Here is a 22,266-nt window from a genome sequence, read left to right as displayed (position 1 = left end):
GCTGCCGCTCCTGCGACGGTACCGGCCCCAGCGACCCGCCCCGCTGCTCCAGCCGCCCCTGCTGGGTCCCGCCCGCCCAGGCCCCCCGGGGCAGCCCAGAATCCCCCTTCCTCCAGCCCGGCCTCGCAAGTCGGAGTTCCGCTCAGGAATGAAGGGGTGGGGTGCAGCTCAGCCGCAGAGCGCTTGCCTAGCATGCACGAGGCCCTGGGTTCGTTCCAAGCACTAAGAAGAGGGGCGGGGGCACCATGCTGTGTCCCAGGGCCCTGGAGCCAAAAGGTCGCCTCCGCAGGCTGCCTGTACCAGGGGAAGGAGTTTGCCAGTGGGGAGCGCTTCCCGTCGCCCAGCGCCGCGTGCCATGAGTGCCTCTGCTGGGAGGGCAGCGTCACCTGCGAGCCCAGGGCTTGCGCGCCTGCACAGTGCCCCTTCCCCGCCAGGGGCGCCTGCTGCCCCTCTTGTGATGGTAGGGGCCCGGGTCGGGATTGCGGGGCGGCGGCTCGAGCGGGCTGGGATGGAGATGTGATCCGAATCCTCTTTACTGTCCTGGAATGGATGAGGAAATTTTATGTATTTATTTTTTACAGTAAGAAAAGAAAGCTCTGGATTTAAAACTGTCTTTTCTACTGCTTTTGATGCTATTTATGTGACTTTGGGCAAATTACATAACCTCTTTGGGCTTAATTTTTAACTCCTATTTAAAAAGAAAAAGAAAGAATGGAACAGACCCAGTTCCCACATCTTTGGTATCTTGTATTATTTTAGCAATTATTGCTACACAAGTTCTACTAACAGAATTTTTATTTATTCAGTACTTTTCCTCAAATAAATTCATTTATTAATTTAAATTTATTTAGACAGGAGTTTTATATCACACAGGAAGTGGAAAATTAGACTTGCCAGGAATAGATTACTGTAAAAATGAATACAATTGAAGCTGGGTGCGGTGCCACACGCCTGTAATCCCAGCACTCAGGAGGCTGAGGCAAGAGGATTGTTGCGAGTTTGAGACCAGCCTGGGCTACAAAGTGAGCTCAGGGCCTGCCTGAACTACACAGCATGACCCTGTCTCAAAAAGACAAAGAAAGAAAAAAAAAGAAAAAGAAAAAGAAAAAAGAAAAAATACAATTGAAGCATAATATTGTGAAATTTTAGAGAGATACCTTTGCTTATTAGGGCTTTCTGACTCAACCTTTCTAGATTTTTTCTTTCTTCCTTCCTTTCTTCCTTCTTCCCTTCCCTTCCCTTCCCTTCCCTTCCCTTCCCTTCCCTTGCCCTTCCCTTCCCCCCTTCCTTCCTTCCTTCCTTTTTTGAGACAGGGTTTTGCTATGCAGTTCAGAATAGCCTTAAATTCATTATGTAACCCAGGCCACCTTTGAACTCATGGTGATCCTCCTGCCTCAGCCTCCCGAGTACTGGGGTTACAGGCATGTGCAGCTACACATGGCTCAACCTCTCTTTTAAAAACTATAACCAGAGGGCTTGAAGGGCATTGGAAAGGGCATCCCCCCCTGAGGCTGGGGAAATTGGTGCCTGGCAGGGGCTTGCTGAGTATTTAACCACAGGGACAGATCCTCGTAGGTTGTCTCCTAGGGATGGAGAGGATTTCTTGCAGGCTTCGGGGAGGAAGCTGGCTGGTGCCAGGTCTCCCAGGGTCTGGCCTGCCTGGGCAAGCCCAGAGCCGGTTGGTTTCCCTCCCATTCTTCCCCGCTTCCCTCCCTCCTCTTCCTCTTCCCTCCCCCACTTCCAAGCCTCTCTCCCTCCAGCCCACTCTCTCCATCTCACCTTGGCAGGCTGTGAATACCTGGGTGAGTCCTACCTGAACCACCAGGACTTCCCGGATCCCCAAGAACCCTGCAACATATGCACCTGCCTTGGAGGCTTCGTGACCTGCAGCCGCCGTCCCTGTGAGCCTCCAGGCTGCAGGCATGCCCTCACTCCACCGGGGCACTGCTGCCCAGTCTGCCAGGGTAGGGCCACACCTGCCCTTCTGTCCCCCTGCTGGGGCTGCCAAGGGCCCCCCTAGCCTCCAGGTCGGGAGCTTTGCCACCCAGCTAAGCCACACTAGTCCTCTACCGAGATAGACACACACGACCACACTCGTCCCCAGACTCCTGTGGCGCCGTACCATGCTCCGCTCTGTGTCACCTCACTCCAGACCGTCACACACAGCAAATAACTGTCCTTTGGTTTCCAACCCTTCCTGTTCTTTGATTGTTTCACTGCCTTCCTAAAATACCCCGTCACCCTACTCAAAACTGTCCCATTGCTCCCGAGTCATTAACCAGGAGGGACAGTGGCCTTAGCCCACCCTGCCTGGCCCAGCCCACCTAGCTGCGTGTCCAGTGTGCCTGTGTCATGCTGTCCTCTTCCCACTGGTAGGAAGTTCCCAGCCGCCTTCCATCCGCCTGCCCCGTCCCCTCTGCCTGTCCTCCAGCCTACGGGGATGCAAATGCTGCTCTCTGCGGCCTGGCTGATGCTGCCTTTATTTCCCACGCCTCACCCTCCCTGCCTGTCCCAGACACAACCATTTTACGTTACGCTTTGGGGCCATGGCCGTGTGTGACAGCGGAGGGGTCTGTCTATGGTGGCACTCATTGTGTTCCCCTCTCTGCCAGGATGTTTCTACCACGGGGTCATTGCTGCCCCCGGAGAGACCCTTCCTGACCCACTTGACCCCACCTGCTCCCTCTGCACCTGCCAGGTGAGGTGCTGCCTTCCGGACCTTGGTGCCCTTTCTCTCTGTATGCTGCTTTCCTGTTGGGGAGGGTGCTTCCGCCACCCACGTGACATCCTGGGGGACGGAGCTGGACTGAGATCTGGTCCAGGGGAGGGGGTTTGGGCCTGGCAGCTTCAGTAGCATGCCCGTCAAGGGACAGCAAGCATGGCCTGAGGGTGCATTGGAGGGATGTGGGGCAGAAGTGGCAGTGTGACCTCTCCCGGCCAGGAAGGCTCCGTGCGCTGCCAGAGGAGACCGTGCCCCCCAGCTCCCTGCCCGCACCCCTCTCCGGGACCTTGCTTCTGTCCTGTTTGCCACAGTGAGCTGCCTTCCACCTGCCCTAGCCTCATGCTGCGCCCCTTTCCTCCCTCCCTGCCCAGCTGAGGGTGGGCAGGGCAGGACAGGGTGGCACAGGTTTCCAGCAGGAAGTGTGTCCCCCACAGGCTGCCTTTTTAGGGGCCAGGAGCACCAGGATGGGCAGGAGTTTGAGGGGCCTGCAGGCAGCTGTGAGCAGTGTCGCTGTCAGGTACTGCAAGCAGCAGGAGGGAACGGGGTGAGGGCCCACGGTATTCCCCCCTCCCCGACTTCGGCAGCAAGCTGCTGGCCCGCATCTCCTGCAGGCTGGCCAGGTCAGCTGTGCACGGCGGCAGTGCCCACCCCTGCCGTGCCTGCTCCAGGTCACAGAGCCAGGGAGCTGCTGCCCTCGCTGCAGAGGTAGGCCTGGCCCTCGGGGCTGCCCGCACCCACACTCAGCCCACCCCTCCCTGCCCCACTCCCTGCCTGTCCACAGCCTCGCCCCGCATCAGTCCTGGATGCCATCCCAGCTGCTTCAGCTCTTCCACCCTCTCCCTGGCCTGGCTTGTTGGGCCACCCCTCCTTGGGCTGGTTAGAGTATTGGAAGCTGCTGCTGTTCCTATCCACACCCCCCATTCATAACTATAATCATCATGATTATTAGCATTCATCAAGCACATACCACAGGCCAGGCAAAGCACTTGCTCCTAGTATCTCATTCATCTGCATAACGGTGGATTTAACCCACACAACAGTCTTACCAGATAAGTGCTGGCATTACATCTTTAAAAACAGAACAAGAAAAACAGGGCTGGCGATACAGCTCAGCGCTTCCTGGGTTCAATTCCCAGTGCTAAAATAATAAATAAATAAATAGATAAATAACTGCTCAGACAAACAAGAATCAGAGTTAAAAAGAGGTAACCTAACTTGCCTTGGCTGGAGCCCTTCCGGCTGCAGAACATGAGCCTTTCTGAGCCTGTCTGCTGCCCCTCGCTCCATGTGCTGCCCGGTGCCACATAGTTAACACAGACCAGCCCAGTGTACCACTTGCCCTGTGAGGAAGGCAGGACAGATGCTGTTCATACTTACCAGAGCAGGGTGCTGCGGCTTCAAGAGATGAGGTTGCCTGGGGCACATGGTTAGGAGAGCCGTGCATTTATTATGCACCCGCTGCATGCCCATGTGTCCACGAGGGCTGCAGCAAACAGTACCTGCTGCACGCAGCTCGCTCTAGCAAGCAAGCAGACAGGACAGGGCAATCCCAGGTGCCGTGACCCTGCTACGTGCCTTTCCCCTCCACCACAGACAGGGCTTTGTCCCAGCGCCCCCCCCCCCCCCCCGCCTCCCTGCAGACCTCCACCCTCGTTCCCACACGTCCTGCCGACCACCTGTGGGCGGGGCAGTCTTCAGATCTCAGACTTGAAGCTTGCCCCTGCCCTGGACTGCAGGCTGCCTGGCTCATGGGGACGAGCACCCTGAAGGCAGTAGCTGGGTGCTCCCTGACAGCCCTTGCTCCTCCTGCGTGTGTCACGAGGGCGTCGTCACCTGTGCCCACATCCAGTGTGTCAGCTCCTGTGCCCAGCCTCACCAGGGGCCCAGTGACTGCTGCCCTCGATGCTCCGGTACTGGTGCTGGGACCCTAGAGTGGGGACGGGATGGGCTGGGGCCCAGACCTCCCACCTTGGTGGGGGTGAGCGGCAAAGGGGATGCTCCAAAAGTAGCCTCCATTCTGCAGTCTTTGGGGGGCTGAAGGGCAGAGGATCCCACCCCTTGGTATCGCTGCCAGCCTGAGATCTCCCTGGTGATGCTCTGCTCTTGCCCCACCCCAAGGCTGTGAGCACGAGGGCCGGAAGTATGAGGCCGGTGAAAGCTTCCAGCCCGGGGCAGACCCCTGTGAAGTATGCGTCTGCGAGGTAGGAGGCTGGGGCACCCCCAGGGAGGACCACAGCACGGCGAGGTCATGGCTTGGGGGGGCAGGCACCATGGGGTCTGAGGTGGTAGGCTGCCCCGAGTCAGGGCCGAGCAGGCTGGGCCCAGCAGGCCGGGGTGTCTTGTGTAGACACAGAGCCCAGGGCCTGAGTCGGGGAGCAGTGGGCAGCTCTTCTGGCTCCCTGTGGGGTGGGGTGGGGGTGAAGGAGCCAGCTGGAGCGCGCAGATGTCCTGGAAGACAGTGGTGAGCCGTGGAAGGGATCTGAGCAGGTGAATGATGCCAGAAGGTAGGCAGTGGAGATGGCCAGGGTGCGGGAGCGCTCCAGTCAGGACACGTGAGAGCTGTGTCCCCGGGACTGGAAAGCAGAGGGACGTCATCTTCGGGCGTTAGACACGGGGGAGCAAGTCTAGGGAGAGACACTGAGTCTTCCCTCAGGCTTGAGTCTGAGGTGCCCACGCACACCCTGGAGAAGGCAGGCAGACGGAGGGCGGCCTCTTCTTGCTTTCCTGGCCTGGCCCCCAACCTTTGCGCATTCACCTTTGTAGCCGCAGCCTGAGGGGCCTCCCAGCCTTCGCTGTCATCGGCAGCAGTGTCCCAGCTTGGTGGGCTGCCCACCCAGCCAACTCCTGCCCCCTGGGCCCCAACACTGCTGCCCCACCTGTGCCGGTGAGTCCCGGGGATCGGGGTAGGTAAGATAGGAGGGTGGAGATGCACCCTCAGAGTGATGCAGGAAGGGCCAGCCAGCTGTGCTCCCTGGCCCCAGCCCCAGGCCTTTGCTGACTCCAGTGACTGTTCTGGGGGCCCTTGTCCTGCTAAGTGGGGTGGACACAGCCCAGTGGCAGCTGGGAGGAGTAGGGTGAGCTGACGGGAATTCCAGGCTCTCTGAAGCTGGACGTGTTTGTGGAACACTTCGCCCAGCAGGTGGCGCTGCAGGGTGGCAATTGTGCCAGCTGCATGCTCTTTGGGGCTTGTGAGATATGGATTAGAGGGGCCACTGCCCCCCAGATAGGGAGAACTGTTCTGGTTTTTTGTTGTTGTTGTTGTTTTTGTTTTTTGCCTTTTTGAGACAGGGTCTCGCTATGCAGTTCAGGCTGATTTTGAGCTCACTTTGTAGCCCAGACTGGTCTTGAACGCACAACGATCCTCCTGCCTCAGCCTCCTGAGTGTTGGGATTATAGTGTATGCCACCACACCTGGCATTATTATTATTATTATTATCATTATCATCATCATTATTATTATTTGCTACCAGAAATTGAACTCAGGACCTTGCGCTTGCCAGGCAGGTGCTTATGCCACTGAGCTATATCCCTGGCGCTCTGTTTTTTGTCATTTGTTTTCTTTTTTTCTTTAGAATGAAGATTTACAATGATTGAGGGGGGAGAATCTCATTTAACTTCCCCAATTACTCAGTGAAAATTACCCCTTTATACAGATGAAGCAATTGAGACAGAGAGGTTGGTTATTCTGCTCGTGATGGTACAGGCATTGGGTGCTAGGGCCGGGATGAGATTCTGGGCTGCCTTTTTGTACTTCCTGTGCTGCTTTCACCAGATTATATGAAAGGAAGTAGGAAGTGGCAGTGGGAGCAGGCCAGGCAGCCTGGCTTGCTTAGTGACCTCAGACTGAGGGAGCTACACTGTCAGTTTCCATTTCCTGCACCTTAGCAGCATAGCAAAGTTGCTTTTAAGAAGCCCAGCTGAGTGTGGTGGCACACACTCTAATCTCAGCACTCTAATCCCAGCACTATAATCCCAGGAGGCTGAGGCAGGAGGATTGCCATAAATTTAAGGCTAGCCTGGGCTACATAATGAGACCTTGCTTCAAACACACACACACACACACACACACACACACACACACACACACACACAAAGAAAGAAAAAGAAAAGAAAAACAAAAAAGAAAAGAAAGAAAGAAGCCCAAACTTCTCTTTTTTAAGTGAAAGGGAAAGAGGATATGTCGTCCCTGGAGTCAAGATGCCTAGGATATAGGTATGCCTTGGTCCCAAGAACTCTGAGGACAGAGCTGGAGGTGTGACTCCAGCTCCCTGTGTTTTCCAGCCCCCTTCCATACCGGCTTCTTGTCTTCACAGAGGCACTGAGCAACTGCACAGAGGGCCTCCTGGGGTCTGAGCTGGCCCCGCTAGACCCCTGCTACACTTGCCATTGCCAGGTGAGCCCTCTGCCTCGGGAACTGTCCTCTGTGGGCTGTGGCTGTGATCCTCTGTGACCTTCTCTTGTTTGCCCGCAATGTCCCCTCCTGCCTATGTCCTACCCCTTCCTATATCTTGCTAACTCCTTGAGATCTGCTGTCTCCACCCATGGTGTTCATGTGACAATGGGCAGGACCTGACGTGGCTCTGCATTCACCGGGCCTGTCCTGAGCTCAGCTGTCCCCCTTTGGAGCGCCACACACCACCTGGGAGCTGTTGCCCTGTGTGCCAGGGTAAGTGCCAATCCTGGCCTCACCCTCACGGAGGAGCCTCAGAGGGAGACAGGATGTGGCGGCATTCATGGGCCCAGCGTGAGGCCCGGGCTCTGCACTCTGCATGTAGGTTTCACCCTTGGAGAAACACAGGAGCCATTTGTTGTGGAAGAGAGGAGACCTACGAGGCAGAGGGAGGGAGGTCAGTGCAGATTTTCAAAGCCTGGACGGAGGGTCTTCACGGGGCTCATAGACCCCGGGTCCAGTGGGCACTGCAGTGTGGCGGGGACAGCAGCCCCAGAGGCAGGCTCCATCCAAAGGACTGGTGCAATGTCCAGCCCTGGCCAGGCTTCCTGGATGTTGGCTGAGGAAATCACCCCCAGGTGGTGGACTGGCCCAGGCCTTTCCCTGCTGGGAAACAGAGTGAGTCCAGAGAGGGAGACGCAAGTGGAGGGACAGGGCCAGGTCGTCCCGTTCTTTCTCCCCAGAATGTGTGGTGGAGGCTGGGGGCCGGAGAGTGGCAGACGGAGAGAGCTGGCGGGACCCCAGCAATGCCTGCATTGCCTGCACCTGCCGGGTAATCTGGGGAGAGGTGGAGTGCAGACCCCATATGGGGGTAAAGAGCAGAGGGCCTGACATTCCCCCACAAATATGCAGTTCTTGGGGAGCAGGGGTGTCCTGACGAGGAGCTGGGGGCTGGATTTCATTTCCCACCTGAACCGTGAGGGTTGGGAGCAGACAGGGGCCTGCTGCCAAGGCCCTGCCCCAAAGGCGCCCCAGCCTGTAAGGCCAGGGCCCCAGGCCCTGCGGGAAATCCCTAGAGCCGTGGCATCTGTCCTCAGCGGGGCCATGTGGAGTGTCACCTGGAGCAGTGCCGGCCCCTCTCCTGCCCCCATGGCTGGGTCAAGGTGTCCAAGGACGGGAGCTGCTGTGAGACATGCCAGGGTGAGGCGCCAGGAGGGTGGAGGGGGGTGCAGGAGATAGGAGAGGAGTCCCTGACACCTGTTCCTGTCCCCTCAGCCTCCACTCTGTCCTGCGAGCACCAGGGCCGTCAGGTGGCCTCCGGGGAGCGCTGGGGCGTAGATGCCTGCACCAACTGCTCCTGCGTGGCCGGCACCGTGCACTGCCACAGCCAGCGCTGCCCGCCACTGTCGTGCAGCCTGGTGAGCATTGCTGTAAGGCGGTGGGGGGGACACAGCCATCCAAGAGCCACTGCGCCTGCGGGAGGGAGGCTGAGCCGTGTAGCCCCGGAAAGTACCGTTCCTGGCCGGGCCACAGGTGGTGCCCTGACGCCACTTACACAGGGCCAGCACCGCCGTGGGGGTGGAGGTGGAGTGGCTGGGCACCTGGGGCCTGACGGCGTCTGGGGCCGAGGCCAGAACGAGGCCCCTGCCCTGAGTCCTGGCAGCTGCTGCCCCCGCTGCCTGCCCTGGCCCGCTTCCTGCATGGCCTTCGGAGACCCGCATTACCGCACCTTCGACGGCCGCCTGCTGCACTTCCAGGGTAGCTGCAGCTACGTGCTGGTCAAGGACTGCCATGGTGGGGACTTCAGGTGCGCACCCTTCTCCTTCCGCCTGACCCTCCCATCCAGCCCTTCTGACCATGGCACCCAGGTCTCTCTTGCCCATAGTGTGCACGTCACCAATGATGGCCGGGGCCGGAGCGGCGTGGCTTGGACCCAGGAGGTGGCAGTGCTGTTGGGCGCTGTGGCGGTACAGCTGCTGCAGGGCGGAACTGTCATGGTGAGCTGAGGACCCAGGGAAGGGCTGCCCGGCACTGTCCGCTCATCTGCCCCACATCGCCCCTCCCCCTCCTCCCCCAGGTGGACGGGCGCCCAGTGGCCTTGCCCTTCCTGCAGGAGCCACTGCTATATGTGGAGCTGCGGGGACGAACTGTGATCTTGCATACCTGGCCTGGGCTTCAGGTACGGCCCAAAGGGGAGACTGGCTGGGGCTGGTTTCCCTAAGGGAAGACCTGACAGCCCGGGGCCTACTAGGCTGTGTGTGTTAGAGGGAGTAGGATACCATTTACCTCTGGGCCCAGTGAGGCAGCAGAGTAAGAGGGTACAGCTGGATTCCCAGGGAAGAAATTCAGGCCAGAGACCAATGGAAGCACAGGAATTTGAGGCCTGACTTTGTTTTGTTTGGTAGTGCTAGGGATCGAACCTAGGGCCTCACATATGCTAGGCTACCACTGAGCTACACCCAAGGTCCCTGGTTTTAATCTTGACTCAGCCACCTATATGTTAGAGCAACTCGGGCAAACCTCTGAGGCTCAGTTTTCTCATCTGCAAAGTGGGGAGAGGGCAAGTAGTGGTGGAGAAGATGTCAACTCAGGTCTCCTGGGTGGTGTGTAAGGTTCCTCCCAACCCCATGTGGAAGAGTGACTTGCTCTTTAACCCAGTCAGAAGCACAACTTTATGAAATCAGGCTGTGTGCGCTTCTGACCCAGGATGTAACTGTACAGCCCGAGTATCCAAGAGACAGTGAATCTCAGAAGAGAGTAGCATTGCATGGCCCAGTGAGGGGTGCCGATGGAGAAACTGCCCTCACTTGGGAGCTGTGGGCAGCTCTGTTGTCACCTGTGTTTCCCCAGGGCTGTGCCATGGGTAGTGACGTGGCCAAGGCCAGGGCAGCATCCCTCCTGTGAGGGACCTACTCCTGCCCATCTTCCCTGCCATGGCACAGGCCATGCGGACACACGCAGGCCCATGGTGGACGCTGGGCACCTCGGGGTCCCTCTCTTTCCCTGCACCCCAGTCCTAGGCCTCTCTGCACAGGTGCTGTGGGACGGGCGGTCCCAGGTGGAGGTGAGGGTACCTGGCTCCTACCGGGGCCGCACCTGTGGGCTCTGCGGGAACTTCAATGGCTTTGCCCAGGATGATCTGCAGGGTCCTGACGGGCTGCTTCTGCCCACAGAAGCTGCATTTGGGAATAGCTGGCAGGTGAGCTGCGTAGGGGCCATAGCTGGGGCAGGCTGAAAGAGCTGAGCTCAGCGGGGCGTGAGTCCCAGCACAGCCTCTGGAATGGAGGAAGGCCCAAGATGGGCTTTGGGGCTTTCAGGGAGCTGTGGGGCTCCATGCCTGTGGCAGGCAGTAGGTTTGCCTGACGCAAGAAGCATCAACAACGGAGGCCCTAAGTCCTGCATTGCCACTTATTGGCTGCGTGACCTTGGGCAAGTTACTTACTTTGGTTTCTTCATCTATAAAATGAGGACAAGGAAAAGCTAGATGAGATCTTCTTTGCTCTTCTTAAAGGTAGTTTTTTGTTTTGTTCTTGTTTTTTGTTCATTTTGTCTTTTGAGACAGGGTCTTACTCTGTAGTTTAGGCTGGCCTTGAACTCACTATGTAGCCCAGGCTGGCCTTGAATTCATGGTGATCTTCCTGCTTCAGCCTCCCAAGTGCTAGGATTACAGGTGTGCACCACCACATCCAGTTTAAAGGGAGTTTTTTGAGGGTAAAGCAAATGATTGGGTGCAAAGCACTGTGATGATACAGCACACAAAGATCAGCTGCCGGAGCTGTTGTCCCACTGGGGTTGTTCTCCCGTGTAGGTCCCGGATGGGCCGGGGCCTGGCCAGCCCTGCACTGCAGGCCAAGAAGTGGACCCATGCCGGGCAGCAGGGTACCGTGCCAGGCGTGAGGCCAATGCTCGGTGTAGGCTGCTGAAATCCTCCTCATTCAGCAGCTGCCATGCTGTGGTGCCACCAGAGCCCTTCTATGCTGCCTGTGTGTATGACCTGTGTGCTTGTGGCCCTGGCCCCTCGGCCGATGCCTGCCTCTGTGATGCCCTGGAGGCCTATGCCAGCCTCTGTCGCCAGGCAGGCGTGACACCTGTCTGGAGGGAGCCTACCCTGTGCGGTGAGGGGGTGATGAGGTTGCAGGTTGGGGGGGGATGGTGCCGAGGGGAGGGGTGGCCCCGGGGGCTCAGGTTGGCGTGGGGTGGGCTCAGGGAGAGGCCTGCAAGATGAGAGTATGGTGACCCGAGCCATGTTGGGGGACCCCTGTGACCCTGCCTTCCATTGTACCTGCAGTGGTGGGCTGCCCCCTGGACCGTGGCTTCGTGTTTGATGAATGTGGCCCCGCCTGTCCCCGCACCTGCTTCAACCAGCACGTCCCCCTGGGGGAGCTGGCAGCCCACTGCGTGAGGCCCTGTGTGCCCGGCTGCCAGTGCCCGGCAGGCCTGGTGGAGCATGAGGCCCACTGTATCCCCGCTCACGCCTGCCCCCCAGTCCTGCTCACAGAGACCCAGCCACTTAACACTTGGCCCAGCCCCGGCCAGGAGCAGCCCCTGGCTCCTCCCTGAGCTAGGAAGACACCCGACCAGCACTCCTCGGGCCAGAAGCCTTCCCGTGGCGAGTAGCAGCCACCCCCGCCAGAGCTGTGGGGACAACGCCCTGCTTGGGCTCTGGGAGCCTGGACCCCTGTTCTGTAAAGAAATACGGCAGTAAACTCTGGGCCTACTCAGGACTCCCGCGTGTGAGTTTCTCCCGGCACTACGGTGGTGGGCGAGCTGCTGGGAACATGGAGCTAGCAGTCAGCGTCCCGAGTCAGAGGGCCTCGCTCAGCCCTCATGCCCACATCCCAGGCTGCTCCAGCCAGCCACTCTCTGATGCTCTCTGGGAAACCTTGACGTGGGCAGGAGGACCCAGGTGTCCTGGTCCCTGTCCTATTTGGTTTGTAGCAGGCATGGCCCAAGCAGCCACCAAAAAGCTGCTCAGTCCGGACACAGCTCCCCTTTCTTTCCTCATGGTTGGGGGTAGTGAACACTCAGATGCCTTCTGGGCCACTCCATGAGCTGGTGATGGCAGGGACCCATGTCTGGGGGAGGGAGGGAGGGAGCGCACACTGTGATGAAATAGAGAGACACCTACAGTGTGTTCCTGCACACCTGCCTGCACCCTAGCCACACCCACAGTAGGTGCATGTGCAGCCGGTGAAGGTGTAGGGGAGAGGACATGGGTTTCCAAATGGAAAATTTCAGAATTTGAGTTTCCCTTGCCATGTACCAGCTGTGTGCCTTGGAGTTGTACAGACTATGGCTAAAGATTAGGGGGGACTCCATTGTTTTATTGGTCCCTACAACATGGACTGAGGGCTCAGTGTTCCAGGGAGGACTTGGCCAAGCCCTTTATTGTTGACGTAAGCAAGAGCATGCTGAGTTGAATTGAAGGTCTCTTGCTCCACCAGCTCCGTGCTCTTTGGGGGAGGCTGTTCTCACTGGGGGCCCAGAGAGGAGAGTTTGCTCCATGCTGTCACAGAGCGCTGACAAGGCTGCAGGAAGGCAGAGCTGCTGATGACAGCACAGGAGGTAGATTTCAGGACTGTATCAGGCAGCTTTCCATTACTGTCATGAAATACATGAGACAATTCATTTTTAAAGAGCATGGGCCGGGGATGTAGCTCAGCAGCATAAGCGCTTGCCTGGCAAGCCTGAGGTCATGAGTTTGATTCCTGGTACCAAAGCAAAAAAAAGAGCTGAGGTTTATTTTGGCTCCTTGTCCTAGAGGTTCCCTTCTAAGATCAAGCAGCCTGTTGCTTTAGGCCTCTGCTGAGGGCACACCATGGCAATGGCAGGGAGTGTGTGTCAGGGCCTGTTGCACCTGTCATGAGGTAGGAACCAGGGCACGGACAGAGTACGCGGCTGGTGAAACAAGAACCGCCCCTCAAGCCCCATCTCCTAAAGGGTCACCCTCAGAACCAAGCCTTTGACAGTGGCCTTTGGAGAACACTCAACAGCCCAGATATCTCCTACGTCCTTTCCCTGCCCTTCTTATAACGTACACAAACGATCTCCTCATCTGTGAAATGAGGACGGCAACACCACACTTCGAGCGGGAGGCAGGGCTGGGCTGACCTCACACAGCACGGAGCAGGCAGCCCGGCCCCGCTCGCCGATGCCCCGCCTCTTGTGCTCACACTGTCTCCTCTCTGGTCTCGAACAGACCCACCTCCTGGGGCTGTGTTTTCCCAGAGCCTGTCACGGTCATCCATGTCCAGGTGAAGGAAACACAGCTGTACGCTAGGGCAAGTGGCTCTCTGGAGCCAGTCTGCTATCTGCAAACCAGGATGACAACAGCACCTACTTTCTGCGGCACAGGGAGGAGGGGTTCCATGGAGAGGGTTGTCCAACCTGCCAGGAGCCGCCACTACCGCTGGCTACATGGGGCACAGTTGCAGCGTGCCCACGTGACAGTTACAGAGCTCTCATGTGTACGTGTATGTAAGGTCCTCACTGCGGGCTGTGAAGCAGCCGGCACATGCCTCCGCCAAGGTCACACTCAGTGCTCCACATCGCCACCTCCAGGCCGAGAAACCTGTCTAGGAGTCTAGACGGGTCTAGGATGTGTAGCCTGGCATCCGTGAGGGTCAGGTGCTGCTAGGCCCCGGCTCAGGTGTCAGGGGCCTGCATTATTGAGATCAGAGCCTTTGTTCCACCTTGCTCCTGGTCCTCCACCTCTTTCCAGGCTCTGGTGGCAGAGGCAGAGGAGGAAGCGGACCTCTGCCTTGACTCCTTCCCCATGGCGCAAGCAGCCACTCCTGGGGGCCCAGGGCTCCCTTGTAGCCCCGAGCAGGCCTTGGCCCTGTACCAGCTCCTCTTCCGGCGCCCTGCAGACCTGGGCCAGCTGCGGGCTGCACTGCGGCAGGTGAGGAGGCTGGGTATTGCCTCTGAGGGGGTGGGCAGGGGCCTAATGCTTTCTTCCTGCCCAACCCAGGTACAAGAGGGCCAGGACTGCCCCCTAGGGCTGGCACTGCCCACTGTGCTGCTGGAGATGGAGCGGAGCCAGCGGGCCAAGGAACAGGTGGAGTGACCTGTGAAGGGTGGGTGGCAGAGGACAGGGCCCCTGCCCCCTCACACCCTGGCTCCCCACCTTCCTACAGCTCCTCTGGGACCTGGAGCTGCTGACTGGGGCAGGCCTGGGCCTCTTCTGGCCCCCCTGGACCTGTTTCTGGCGTCAGAGGCACCAGGTCCAGCACGCATGGAGCCCATGCAGTCCGCCCCTTGGTAGGACGGGTGGGGACTCTGAGCAGGAGGTGAGTGAGCAGGGGCACGTGTGAGCCACTGGCTGCCTGAGTCACAGTAAGTGGTCAGTAGCAGCTCTGGGCCGTGGCAGCTACAGGACGGCGGCTTGGCGGCGATCACTAAGGGAGGGTCGGGCCAGGGCCGCAGTTTCCTCGCAAGGCTCCAGTGAGCAGGAGGGAAGTGTTCTGAGCACTTTCCATGGAGAGGAAATGGTCACCCAAGAGCCTGAGTACCAGAAGGCAGGACCTTGGGGTAGGGGCTGCCCTCCACATTGGGAGTGCTGTCCTGTGGACCTAGGTTCCCCACCCTTTCAGGGTTCCAGGCTGTGCCCTTCACCCCCGGCTGAGGACGCCCGAAGCCAGAACCATCAACTCACAGAAGGGTGCGTCTCTGTCTTAGGAACCCTATATTCCCTCTGTGTTGCCTCACAAAGTGGCCCAGGACCTGGACCTTTCCTGTCCGTCTCCTTCGCAGTCCTGCCCCCTGCCCCTACTCATGTCTCTGGCTCTTTCCAGGCCCTCCGTTGCACACACGGTTGGCCCACTGCGCCTGGTAGGGTGGCCCCTGAGTTTCAGTCCCAGGATCTAGCTAGTACAAGGCTTGGGAGAGGCCACCCTGAACTCGGCGTTTAGACGCTGGCTGGTGGGGACTTGGGAGAGTGGCAGCCAGGCCCCCTCCCTACTTCTGAGCCCAGGAGCCACCGGAGCTGCGCCTGAGGCGGCCCCTGGACCCCTGCAGGGGGCAGGCACCAGGCCCATCATCTGCATCGTATCTGGGAGAAGCCAGGAATGACACAGACCCAAGGCAGAAAGGCTCTGGCACACCTGAAAAGGCCACAGCTGGTATGTGGACAGGAGGGGTCAGGCAGCCAGGACAGCAGGGAGCCCCTGGAGCTGGAGAAGTCAGACTAGGTTGGAAGGCAGGGCCCTTCTCAGCTCAAGTCCAAGGACTTCTGTCATTCTTCAGGGTCTCACTATGTAGTTCAGGCTGGCCTTGAACTCCTTATGTAGCCCACACTGGCCTCAAACTTGTGATCCTCTTGCCTCAGCCTCCTGAGCACTGGGATTATAGGTGTGTGCCACCAAACCCGACAACCGTAAGTTTTAATTCTTCTGTCACACGCAGGAGAGTGCCAATATTCTTTTCTGATTGACAGAAGCTTTTGCAAGTATTTTATCTCTTGGGAAGACAGTTATTAATTACACCATCACCTGGGAAATAGACTCTCTAGTAAGACAACAGGTCAGCATCCCAGAGGGAGGGGTGGGAGGTTGTTTTCAGAATTCATGGCCATCATTTCTAAAGGCTGGGAGTCTTACCAGCTCCTTTGTTCAAAAAATCTTTGAAAGATCTATTTTCACAGAGAACATACCCATTTTGTTAAAGTTATGAATATTCACATGCCTCGTTATTGCCTCATGATATTCTTGTGAGAGCTCTCAATTTCAGACCTTTTGAAATCAGGTTCGATGAACTAATTTTATGGATGCAGAACAGCTCTCTTTCCTGCACAGCTGCAAGGCAGCAGCGACAGCATCTCTTTTTTTAGATTTCTTTTGTTAATGAGAAACACTTGCGGTTTCTAGGCCGGGCTCAGCTTCCAATTTCATTTCTTAAATTTTGTTTGAGTTTGGGGTCAGAAACAAGGGGCTAAGGAGGATTTTCCTTACTAACAGGAAAAAGTATGGCATGTGGTATTTTTTTCTAAGGGCCTGAATTGCCACATTAAGACAAAGTGGGGTGTCCTTGTAGAGAGGCCCCAGAAAATGAGCTCTTCTTGTTCCCAGGCAAACTACGGTGGTCTTGGGGGAAGAGGATCTGCAGGATACCCTAGGGTGGTCTGCCCTGGCTGGGAGGAGGAGGAGATGGGGTCAGCTGTTGGCAGGCGCACCTGACAAGCAGGTGCATGACGGGCTGTGCGAATACAGGTGGGATAATGAACTGTGACAACCATGAAGTTCAAACAGCGCCCTTTCCCCTACCCTGGGCTTCTCAGGTCCAGTTCAGGGCAACCTGTGTGAGCGGCTGTGGCATGATGGAAAGCTCTCAAAGCTGGTCTTTCTCCCTCAGGTTGCTTACAGGAGATGAGTCCTACCACCAGCAGGTGCTCTGAAGAGCCAGGAAATTCAGTGTTCAAGGTGAAAGGGTCAAAGGGATCTGGGCAAGGCCTCTCTCAGGTTAGGACAGTTGGGGTGGGGTTGGCCTGGGAGGAGGTTGCTGGTGTGGAGTGGGGCTGCCTCCTGCAGCCAAGTGGAAGAAGGGATTGTCACTGAAGAACTTTCACAACACGTGAAATGGCCTCAGCAAATTCAGACATCAGGCAAGGACCAGCCCCTGGGGTGCCCTGGCTCCCTGCGGACAGGGCCCTACACAGGCACTGGGAGCAAGCCTGGACCCAGGTGCTCTCTCCCGTCCCAGGACTTGGCCCAGAGGGAAGAGGCAAGCCAAGCAGAGTCTACTGTCCAACGACCCTGCTCAGCCACACCCAGCAGCCCACAGGGAAGAAAGCTCAGTCAGGAAGCCGCAGTGCCCTCTGGCCTAGCTTCCCAGGGCCTGCTAGCACCCCAAGATGCAACCAAGGGTCTGGGCCTGGACGGAGAGCGATCAGAACCTCAAAAACTGCGGCTGCTGGACCCTCCTCAGAGTCTGAGAGAGGCGGTCCCTGGGGGTCAGAGCGGGGAGGCGTCCCACAGGCAGAAGAGAGAAGTCCCTCCGAGTCAGGGAGAAAAGCCACCTCGGAGCCAGAGAGGGGAAGACCTCCGCGGTCAGAGAGAAGAGGCACCCCAGGGAGAGAACACGAAGTGCCGGCCAGAGGAGGCTCCGCAGGCTCCGGAAATGAAAACTCGGCAGGCGTGGGAAGGCCACATCTCAGCAGCCTGGGAGGCGGCTCGGGGAGAAGCAACTGCCCATCCCCGGGAGGAGGGCGATCCCCTGGGCCAGCGGAGGGACTTCCCTAGGTCCGCGGGAGAACAGCGCCCCCCGGGTTTAGCAAGGGGGAACTCAGGCCCTCGGGGAAGGACCACCCAGCGGACGCGGGGCAAGACCAACAGCCAGAGTCAGGAGTCGGCTGGGCCAACGCTGGGGGCCCCCCAGGAGGCTTGGGCTCCTCTCCCGGGCCCAGGAGCGGGGATGCTGGCGACACGGAGCACCGGGGGCGCTGGGCGGCCCGAGCTCCCTTCGGCAGTGCCGGAAGGGGGCCGCGGCCGGGCGCACCAGGCAGTGGGCGCAGCGAGTTTGCCGGGTGCGCTCGGGGAGCGGAGGGGCGAAGCTGGGGGCGCCCCCGCCCCCAAGGCCCCGTGGCCGGCGCCCGCAGGCGTGAGCGCGGCGCAGCAGGATTCAGCTCTGCGGCGGCTGCTGGAGCTGCACGGCGCGGCCCGGAGACGGCGGCGGCGGGACCGCGAGCAGCAGCGGCTCCGGGTGCGTCCCCGCGAGCCGGGGGCTGCCTGCGCGCGGGAGGGCGGGACGCTGAGGCCGAGCGGGGCTCACTGCTGCCTCCCCAGGTGCTGGAGCGGCTCCGCATTGCCGGGAACCGCCAGTGCCGGGTCCACCCGCTGGGGCTCCCTCCCAGGCCCGCAGAGCTCCAGACTCAGGCAAGAGCCCGGGAAGGCGGGGCTTAGCGGGAGGGGGCGGGGCGGAGCGGGAGGGGCGAGGCGGTCCCCACCGAATTCCGCCCACCCAGGAGGACGCGGCCGGATGGCAGCGTGCATTGCGGGAACAGCTGGACCAAGTGCACCGGGAGAGGACCGGGCGGCTGAGGGCCCTTGGGGCCAGGTGAGGGCCGGGCAAGGAGGGTTGGGGGTGATGGAAGGGGGTCCCCCCCATCTGACTGACAGGCCACTCTGCTCCCCTAGGAACACCCATAACTTCCTGGAGCTGCTGTGGCCCCCAGGCACTAAGGACCCTGCGCCTGGAGAATAGCCCCACCCTGCCCCGCCCCCTCTCGTCATTGCTGCGTCCCCAAAGGGATGATAAAGGAGATGAGCGTTAAGGGAGAAGAGGGAGGTCGGAGGTAGTTCCTGAAAGGACCAGAATACAGCCTCAGGGCGCAGACAGCAGACACCACACACACGTCTCTGCCACTAGAGTCCTGTTATTTATTCTTCCCTCCTCTAAGCCCGCTGCCTTGCCCGGGTCAAAGGGCCAGGTCCCGGGGGTCCAGCAGGGCGAAGGCCCCGTTCTTGCGGAAGAAAGACTCAATACGGCACATCTTGCAGGAGACCAGTTCTTGCTTCACTGGAGGGCCTGGGAAAAGATGTCAGAGGCCAGCAGTAGGTTCCCGGGGAAAGGACTCACCATAGGAGCCCTGTCTGTCTATGTGGTATTGTATCCACTCAGTGTGAAGAGATAAAAAGAACTTCTAAGGAGCAGGGGCTACAGGCAAATGCAGGCTGGACACTGAGTACAGCAGGGAGGGCGGCATGGCCACCGGCTCTCTGCCATGGGCACCCCAGCCCTGCTGTCACAGGGACAGACTGCTGCCATGGGGCTTCCCTCTTGCTTTTGTTGGACCCTTAGTCCCCTGTCTGTCCTCTTAGGCCCCTGGGGAAAATGAAGAAAACCAGGTGAAATTCCAACCGTGGTGATTCCCAGCCATTTACCTTTTTTGCACAGGTACCTGAGCAGCTGGAGACACTCATGACTGAGTGACCTCCCCTGAAATTCAGGACCCAGACCAAGGGCCACTCGGCACCTTCCAGCAACCTGGCAACATTCAGTGCCATATTCCCTGCCCCACGCTCTCTCTTTTCACTGAAAATCCTACACTGACTGGGCTGGTTCCCGCCTAGCTAATGACAGTTCTCAGGCACCCAGAAAAATGACTCAGTGTGGAAGGAACGCCTTTCTACTTACACCATGGCTACTGGCCTATGGCCCTGCCCGCCTGCCCTCAAGTGAGATTTCAGCAATTTGAGCTCCCCAAGTGACCTCATTCAATGGCAACGATTTAAAAAGCACTTATGAGCCGGGTGTGATGGCACATGTCTATAATCCCAGCACTCGGGAGGCTGAGGCAGGAGGATCGTTGTGAGTTTAAGGCAAGCCTGGGCTACAAAGTGGGCTCAAGATCAGCCTGAACTGCAAAAAGACAAAACACAAACACCCCCCCCAAATAAATCGCACTTATGTATATTCTAATGACCCCCAAACTTGCTTGTCAGCTCTGGGCTGCTTCAGAGAGCTAGACTTTCATACACAGGCCTCACTAATACCTCGAGCTACCTTGGCCAAATGACCTGTTTTATGCACCCTCTGGCCTGTCCTCGTCTTCCCTACTGAAGAAGCTACAACCAAATATCTGGGCACCGCCTGTGATTTCTCTCTTCCTCTCACATTTCAACCTATCAAAAATTTCCAATGAGTCTTCCACTAAGACATCTAGAATTGACCTCAGCTGTCCTGCCAACCTTCTGATCTGGCGCCACCACCACCTCCAGCCAAGGTAACTCGAGAGAGATGTCCAACTCCCTTGCCAGAGTCTACAACTTCCCCTGAAAAGCCATTACCTACAACACAGGACAACTTTTTAAGTAGATTGGCGTCACACACCTGCTCAAAACCTACCACTGGCTTCCCTTTGAACTATAGAAAATCCAAAGCCCTCGCTCCTTGTCATGTAGCTTTTCCTGACACGCACCTGAAGGAGCATGTCTCCCCTGCCTGCCCACACTTATTCCCTAACCCCTGCAATCAGAGTCCCTCTTGGCCATTTCCTTGCTCTGTGTTCATGGTCTGGAGCCCCCACTGAATGCATACTCCCTGGCACACGGTTGTTATTCCAGGTTTGGGAAGTGACTAGTTTCAGAGGTTGGGGCTCACCCAGCTGCCAGCCGTATGTGAAGTTGGTGGTGATGGGTAAGAGGTAGCGCGTCTCCGGCAGGTCCAGTTTTCGGGTGTTGAGGTAGCGGTGGCGCCCCTGTAAGTCGTGGGAGATGCCTTCATACAGCAGGGCCCGGGTGGCAGGTGGTACTGGGTACATTTCTGACTGAAAAGAAGCCTCTGGGACAGGGCTGGGAGCCTTGGAAGGGACTGCTTTGGGGACAGGTTGGGGTGAGGGTGGGGCTTCAGAGGCCAAGGTGGGCAGTTTGAGGGGCAGGCGGGCTGCAGCCTTGGCCTTCTGCTTGGCCCTCACCAAGGACCCGTACTTGTGGTGCCATTCACAGCGCAACATCTTTTCCCTGAGATATTCCTCCTTCCAGAAATTTTGCCGCTGCGTATCCATGTTGAGCTGCCGCGACATATTAGCAAGGGAAGACTGGCCCAGTACCAGGGTAGATGCAACCAAGGAGTGAACACAGCAAGCAGAGTCCTTCTGCCAGCAGGTGGCTGCCCTGGGACAGTCACCTGGCAACCAAGGCCCACCTCACACAGGGCCAGGGTTCTACTTGGCATGTCCTCAGCAGACCTCACGTGCCACCCTTCCTGAAGGAGCCTGGGCCCCCAAACCTCCCACAGGACCCAGCTCAAGCTGAATTACAGGCGTCCTAGTTTCCTAGGCTTTCTTTTCCGTCCCCAGCCCCATGCAGCCTGATGGGGGGCAGGAGTCTCATTCCCACCCCTGCCCCCCAGCTGGTCCTCTTTGATCCAGACAACCAGTCCTGACTTACAGCCTCTTGGACCAATCTTCCTGGCCCAGCCTTTTTCCAACCTTGGTACTCTAATCTTCTTTAAAGGCCCTACATGTCCTTTCCAAGTACTAAGCCAAGTCTGGAGAGAACCAAGAATATTACTTTACTTTAACATTGACAGTGACACTGTGTAACAGCACGGGGAAGAGGTAGAGGAGAGAGATGGTTGGGCTTCCTGTTCCCTAACCAGCCTGGATTTTAACAGCAGAGCCCCAGTGGTCTAGAAGCATCCATCACCCAGCCAGCAGTGGAGGGGGAGGGGCGGGGCTGGGAGAGGCCTGGCCATGGGGTGGGGGCTGTAGGGCCAGGGGTGGCCCTAGCGCAGGTCTTCGGCAGTGAACATGCCCTTGGCCCTGCGCAGGATGGAGTCCTTTGCGGCGTCGTAGGGGTGCTCCTTGGATGGGATCTCCAGGACCGCGGGAATGGAGCGCTGGTGGGCATCAAGGGCATGCCGAACCATCTCTGCAATGTACTGGTTGATGAGGATGATGCCGATGTCATCCCGGTTTAGAAACTGCCTGTGGGGGGGAGACGGGAAAGGAGCTGAGGGCAGCCCAGGGAGAGGCTGTCTACTGCGCCCACGCAGCTCTCTCCAGGGGCTGGCACTGGACCGTGGCGGGGAATGAGAGGGACCTGGGGCACAGAGGACAAGGGGAAAGGCTGCTACACTGAACTCGCTCGGTCCTGTTTTTTGCCGAGTGAAGCAATTTCACTCAAGAGCTCAGGGCCACCAGTAGTACTAGCACTCTGGGAGGCTGAGGCAGAAAAACTGAAAGTTTTGAGCCCGGCCTAGACAATTGAGCAGCTTTGTAAGACCCTATCCCCTGCTCCAAAACAACAACAAAAGGCTAGTTGAGGATGTAGCTGAGTGCAAAGGCCTTGGGCACAATCCCCAGTACAAACAGGCACACACAGCTGAGGGCCACATTGGTCAAAGCTGGCTTCTACCTCCTGTGTGAAGGAACTGGTAATGAAGATTAGAGTGCTGTGTGTTCTATGTGCTGCCTTTATGTAGGAAAAAGAAAAGACAGGAATGAATGTGTGTCCTTTTGCATCTGCATAAAGACTGCAGAAAGGTATGAAGGAATTGAATGGTTATCCTTATGGGTGGAGGAGAGGGTGAAGAGGTGTGACGGCTGGGGTGGGAGTTACATTCCTTAACATGTACTTGTTTTCTTTCTTTTTGAGACAGGGTCTCGCTGTAGTTTAGTTTAGTTTTTTTGTTTTGTTTTTTTTTTTTTTTGGTTTTT

The 22,266-nt window shown here is 57.9% G+C and overlaps 3 protein-coding genes across 4 annotated transcripts in view; 1 reads left to right on the top strand and 2 right to left on the bottom strand.

Moving 5' to 3' along the window:
* Kcp (kielin/chordin-like protein) overlaps positions 1 to 18,334 on the top strand; it is a gene marked incomplete in the record, with an annotated part of 56,846 nt that extends 38,512 nt beyond the window's left edge. Inside the window, 28 exon segments of the mRNA XM_013503259.1 lie at positions 1,788 to 1,964; positions 2,613 to 2,698; positions 2,942 to 3,032; positions 3,136 to 3,239; positions 3,334 to 3,427; positions 4,421 to 4,632; positions 4,841 to 4,923; positions 5,486 to 5,625; positions 7,036 to 7,115; positions 7,289 to 7,388; positions 7,498 to 7,569; positions 7,856 to 7,944; positions 8,210 to 8,312; positions 8,388 to 8,530; positions 8,747 to 8,919; positions 8,998 to 9,109; positions 9,190 to 9,291; positions 10,147 to 10,311; positions 13,834 to 14,013; positions 14,083 to 14,169; positions 14,249 to 14,401; positions 14,705 to 14,772; positions 15,129 to 15,232; positions 16,461 to 16,528; positions 16,809 to 17,807; positions 17,891 to 17,980; positions 18,070 to 18,161; positions 18,242 to 18,334. Of these exon segments, the coding sequence (XP_013358713.1) occupies positions 1,788 to 1,964; positions 2,613 to 2,698; positions 2,942 to 3,032; positions 3,136 to 3,239; positions 3,334 to 3,427; positions 4,421 to 4,632; positions 4,841 to 4,923; positions 5,486 to 5,625; positions 7,036 to 7,115; positions 7,289 to 7,388; positions 7,498 to 7,569; positions 7,856 to 7,944; positions 8,210 to 8,312; positions 8,388 to 8,530; positions 8,747 to 8,919; positions 8,998 to 9,109; positions 9,190 to 9,291; positions 10,147 to 10,311; positions 13,834 to 14,013; positions 14,083 to 14,169; positions 14,249 to 14,401; positions 14,705 to 14,772; positions 15,129 to 15,232; positions 16,461 to 16,528; positions 16,809 to 17,807; positions 17,891 to 17,980; positions 18,070 to 18,161; positions 18,242 to 18,308 (4,034 nt within the window).
* A 171-nt stretch (positions 18,335 to 18,505) lies between these two features.
* LOC102005375 (zinc finger homeobox protein 2) lies at positions 18,506 to 20,993 on the bottom strand. Of its 2 annotated transcripts, XM_013503275.1 has the most exons (3): positions 20,521 to 20,993; positions 20,208 to 20,304; positions 18,506 to 18,632 (listed from the first exon to the last, which is right to left on the bottom strand). In XM_013503275.1, exons 1-3 carry the CDS (start codon positions 20,626 to 20,628, stop codon positions 18,523 to 18,525), a joined length of 315 nt encoding a protein of 104 aa, XP_013358729.1. In that variant the 5' UTR covers positions 20,629 to 20,993; the 3' UTR covers positions 18,506 to 18,522. The 2 variants fall into 2 exon arrangements, with proteins under 2 accessions (XP_013358729.1, XP_005402454.1); XM_005402397.2 differs by having other exon boundaries at positions 20,208 to 20,993.
* A 103-nt stretch (positions 20,994 to 21,096) lies between these two features.
* Atp6v1f (ATPase, H+ transporting, lysosomal 14kDa, V1 subunit F) overlaps positions 21,097 to 22,266 on the bottom strand; it is a 3,094-nt gene continuing 1,924 nt past the window's right edge. The window contains exon 2 of the mRNA XM_005402399.2: positions 21,097 to 21,534. Within this exon, the coding sequence (XP_005402456.1) occupies positions 21,333 to 21,534 (202 nt within the window). The 3' untranslated portion in view covers positions 21,097 to 21,332. The remainder of the gene's footprint in view (positions 21,535 to 22,266) is intronic.

The sequence above is a fragment of the Chinchilla lanigera genome, unplaced genomic scaffold (assembly GCF_000276665.1).
Source record: "Chinchilla lanigera isolate Chin_1 unplaced genomic scaffold, ChiLan1.0 scaffold00078, whole genome shotgun sequence".
Lineage (NCBI taxonomy): Eukaryota > Metazoa > Chordata > Mammalia > Rodentia > Chinchillidae > Chinchilla > Chinchilla lanigera.
This window is presented reverse-complemented; position numbering and strand designations above follow the sequence as displayed.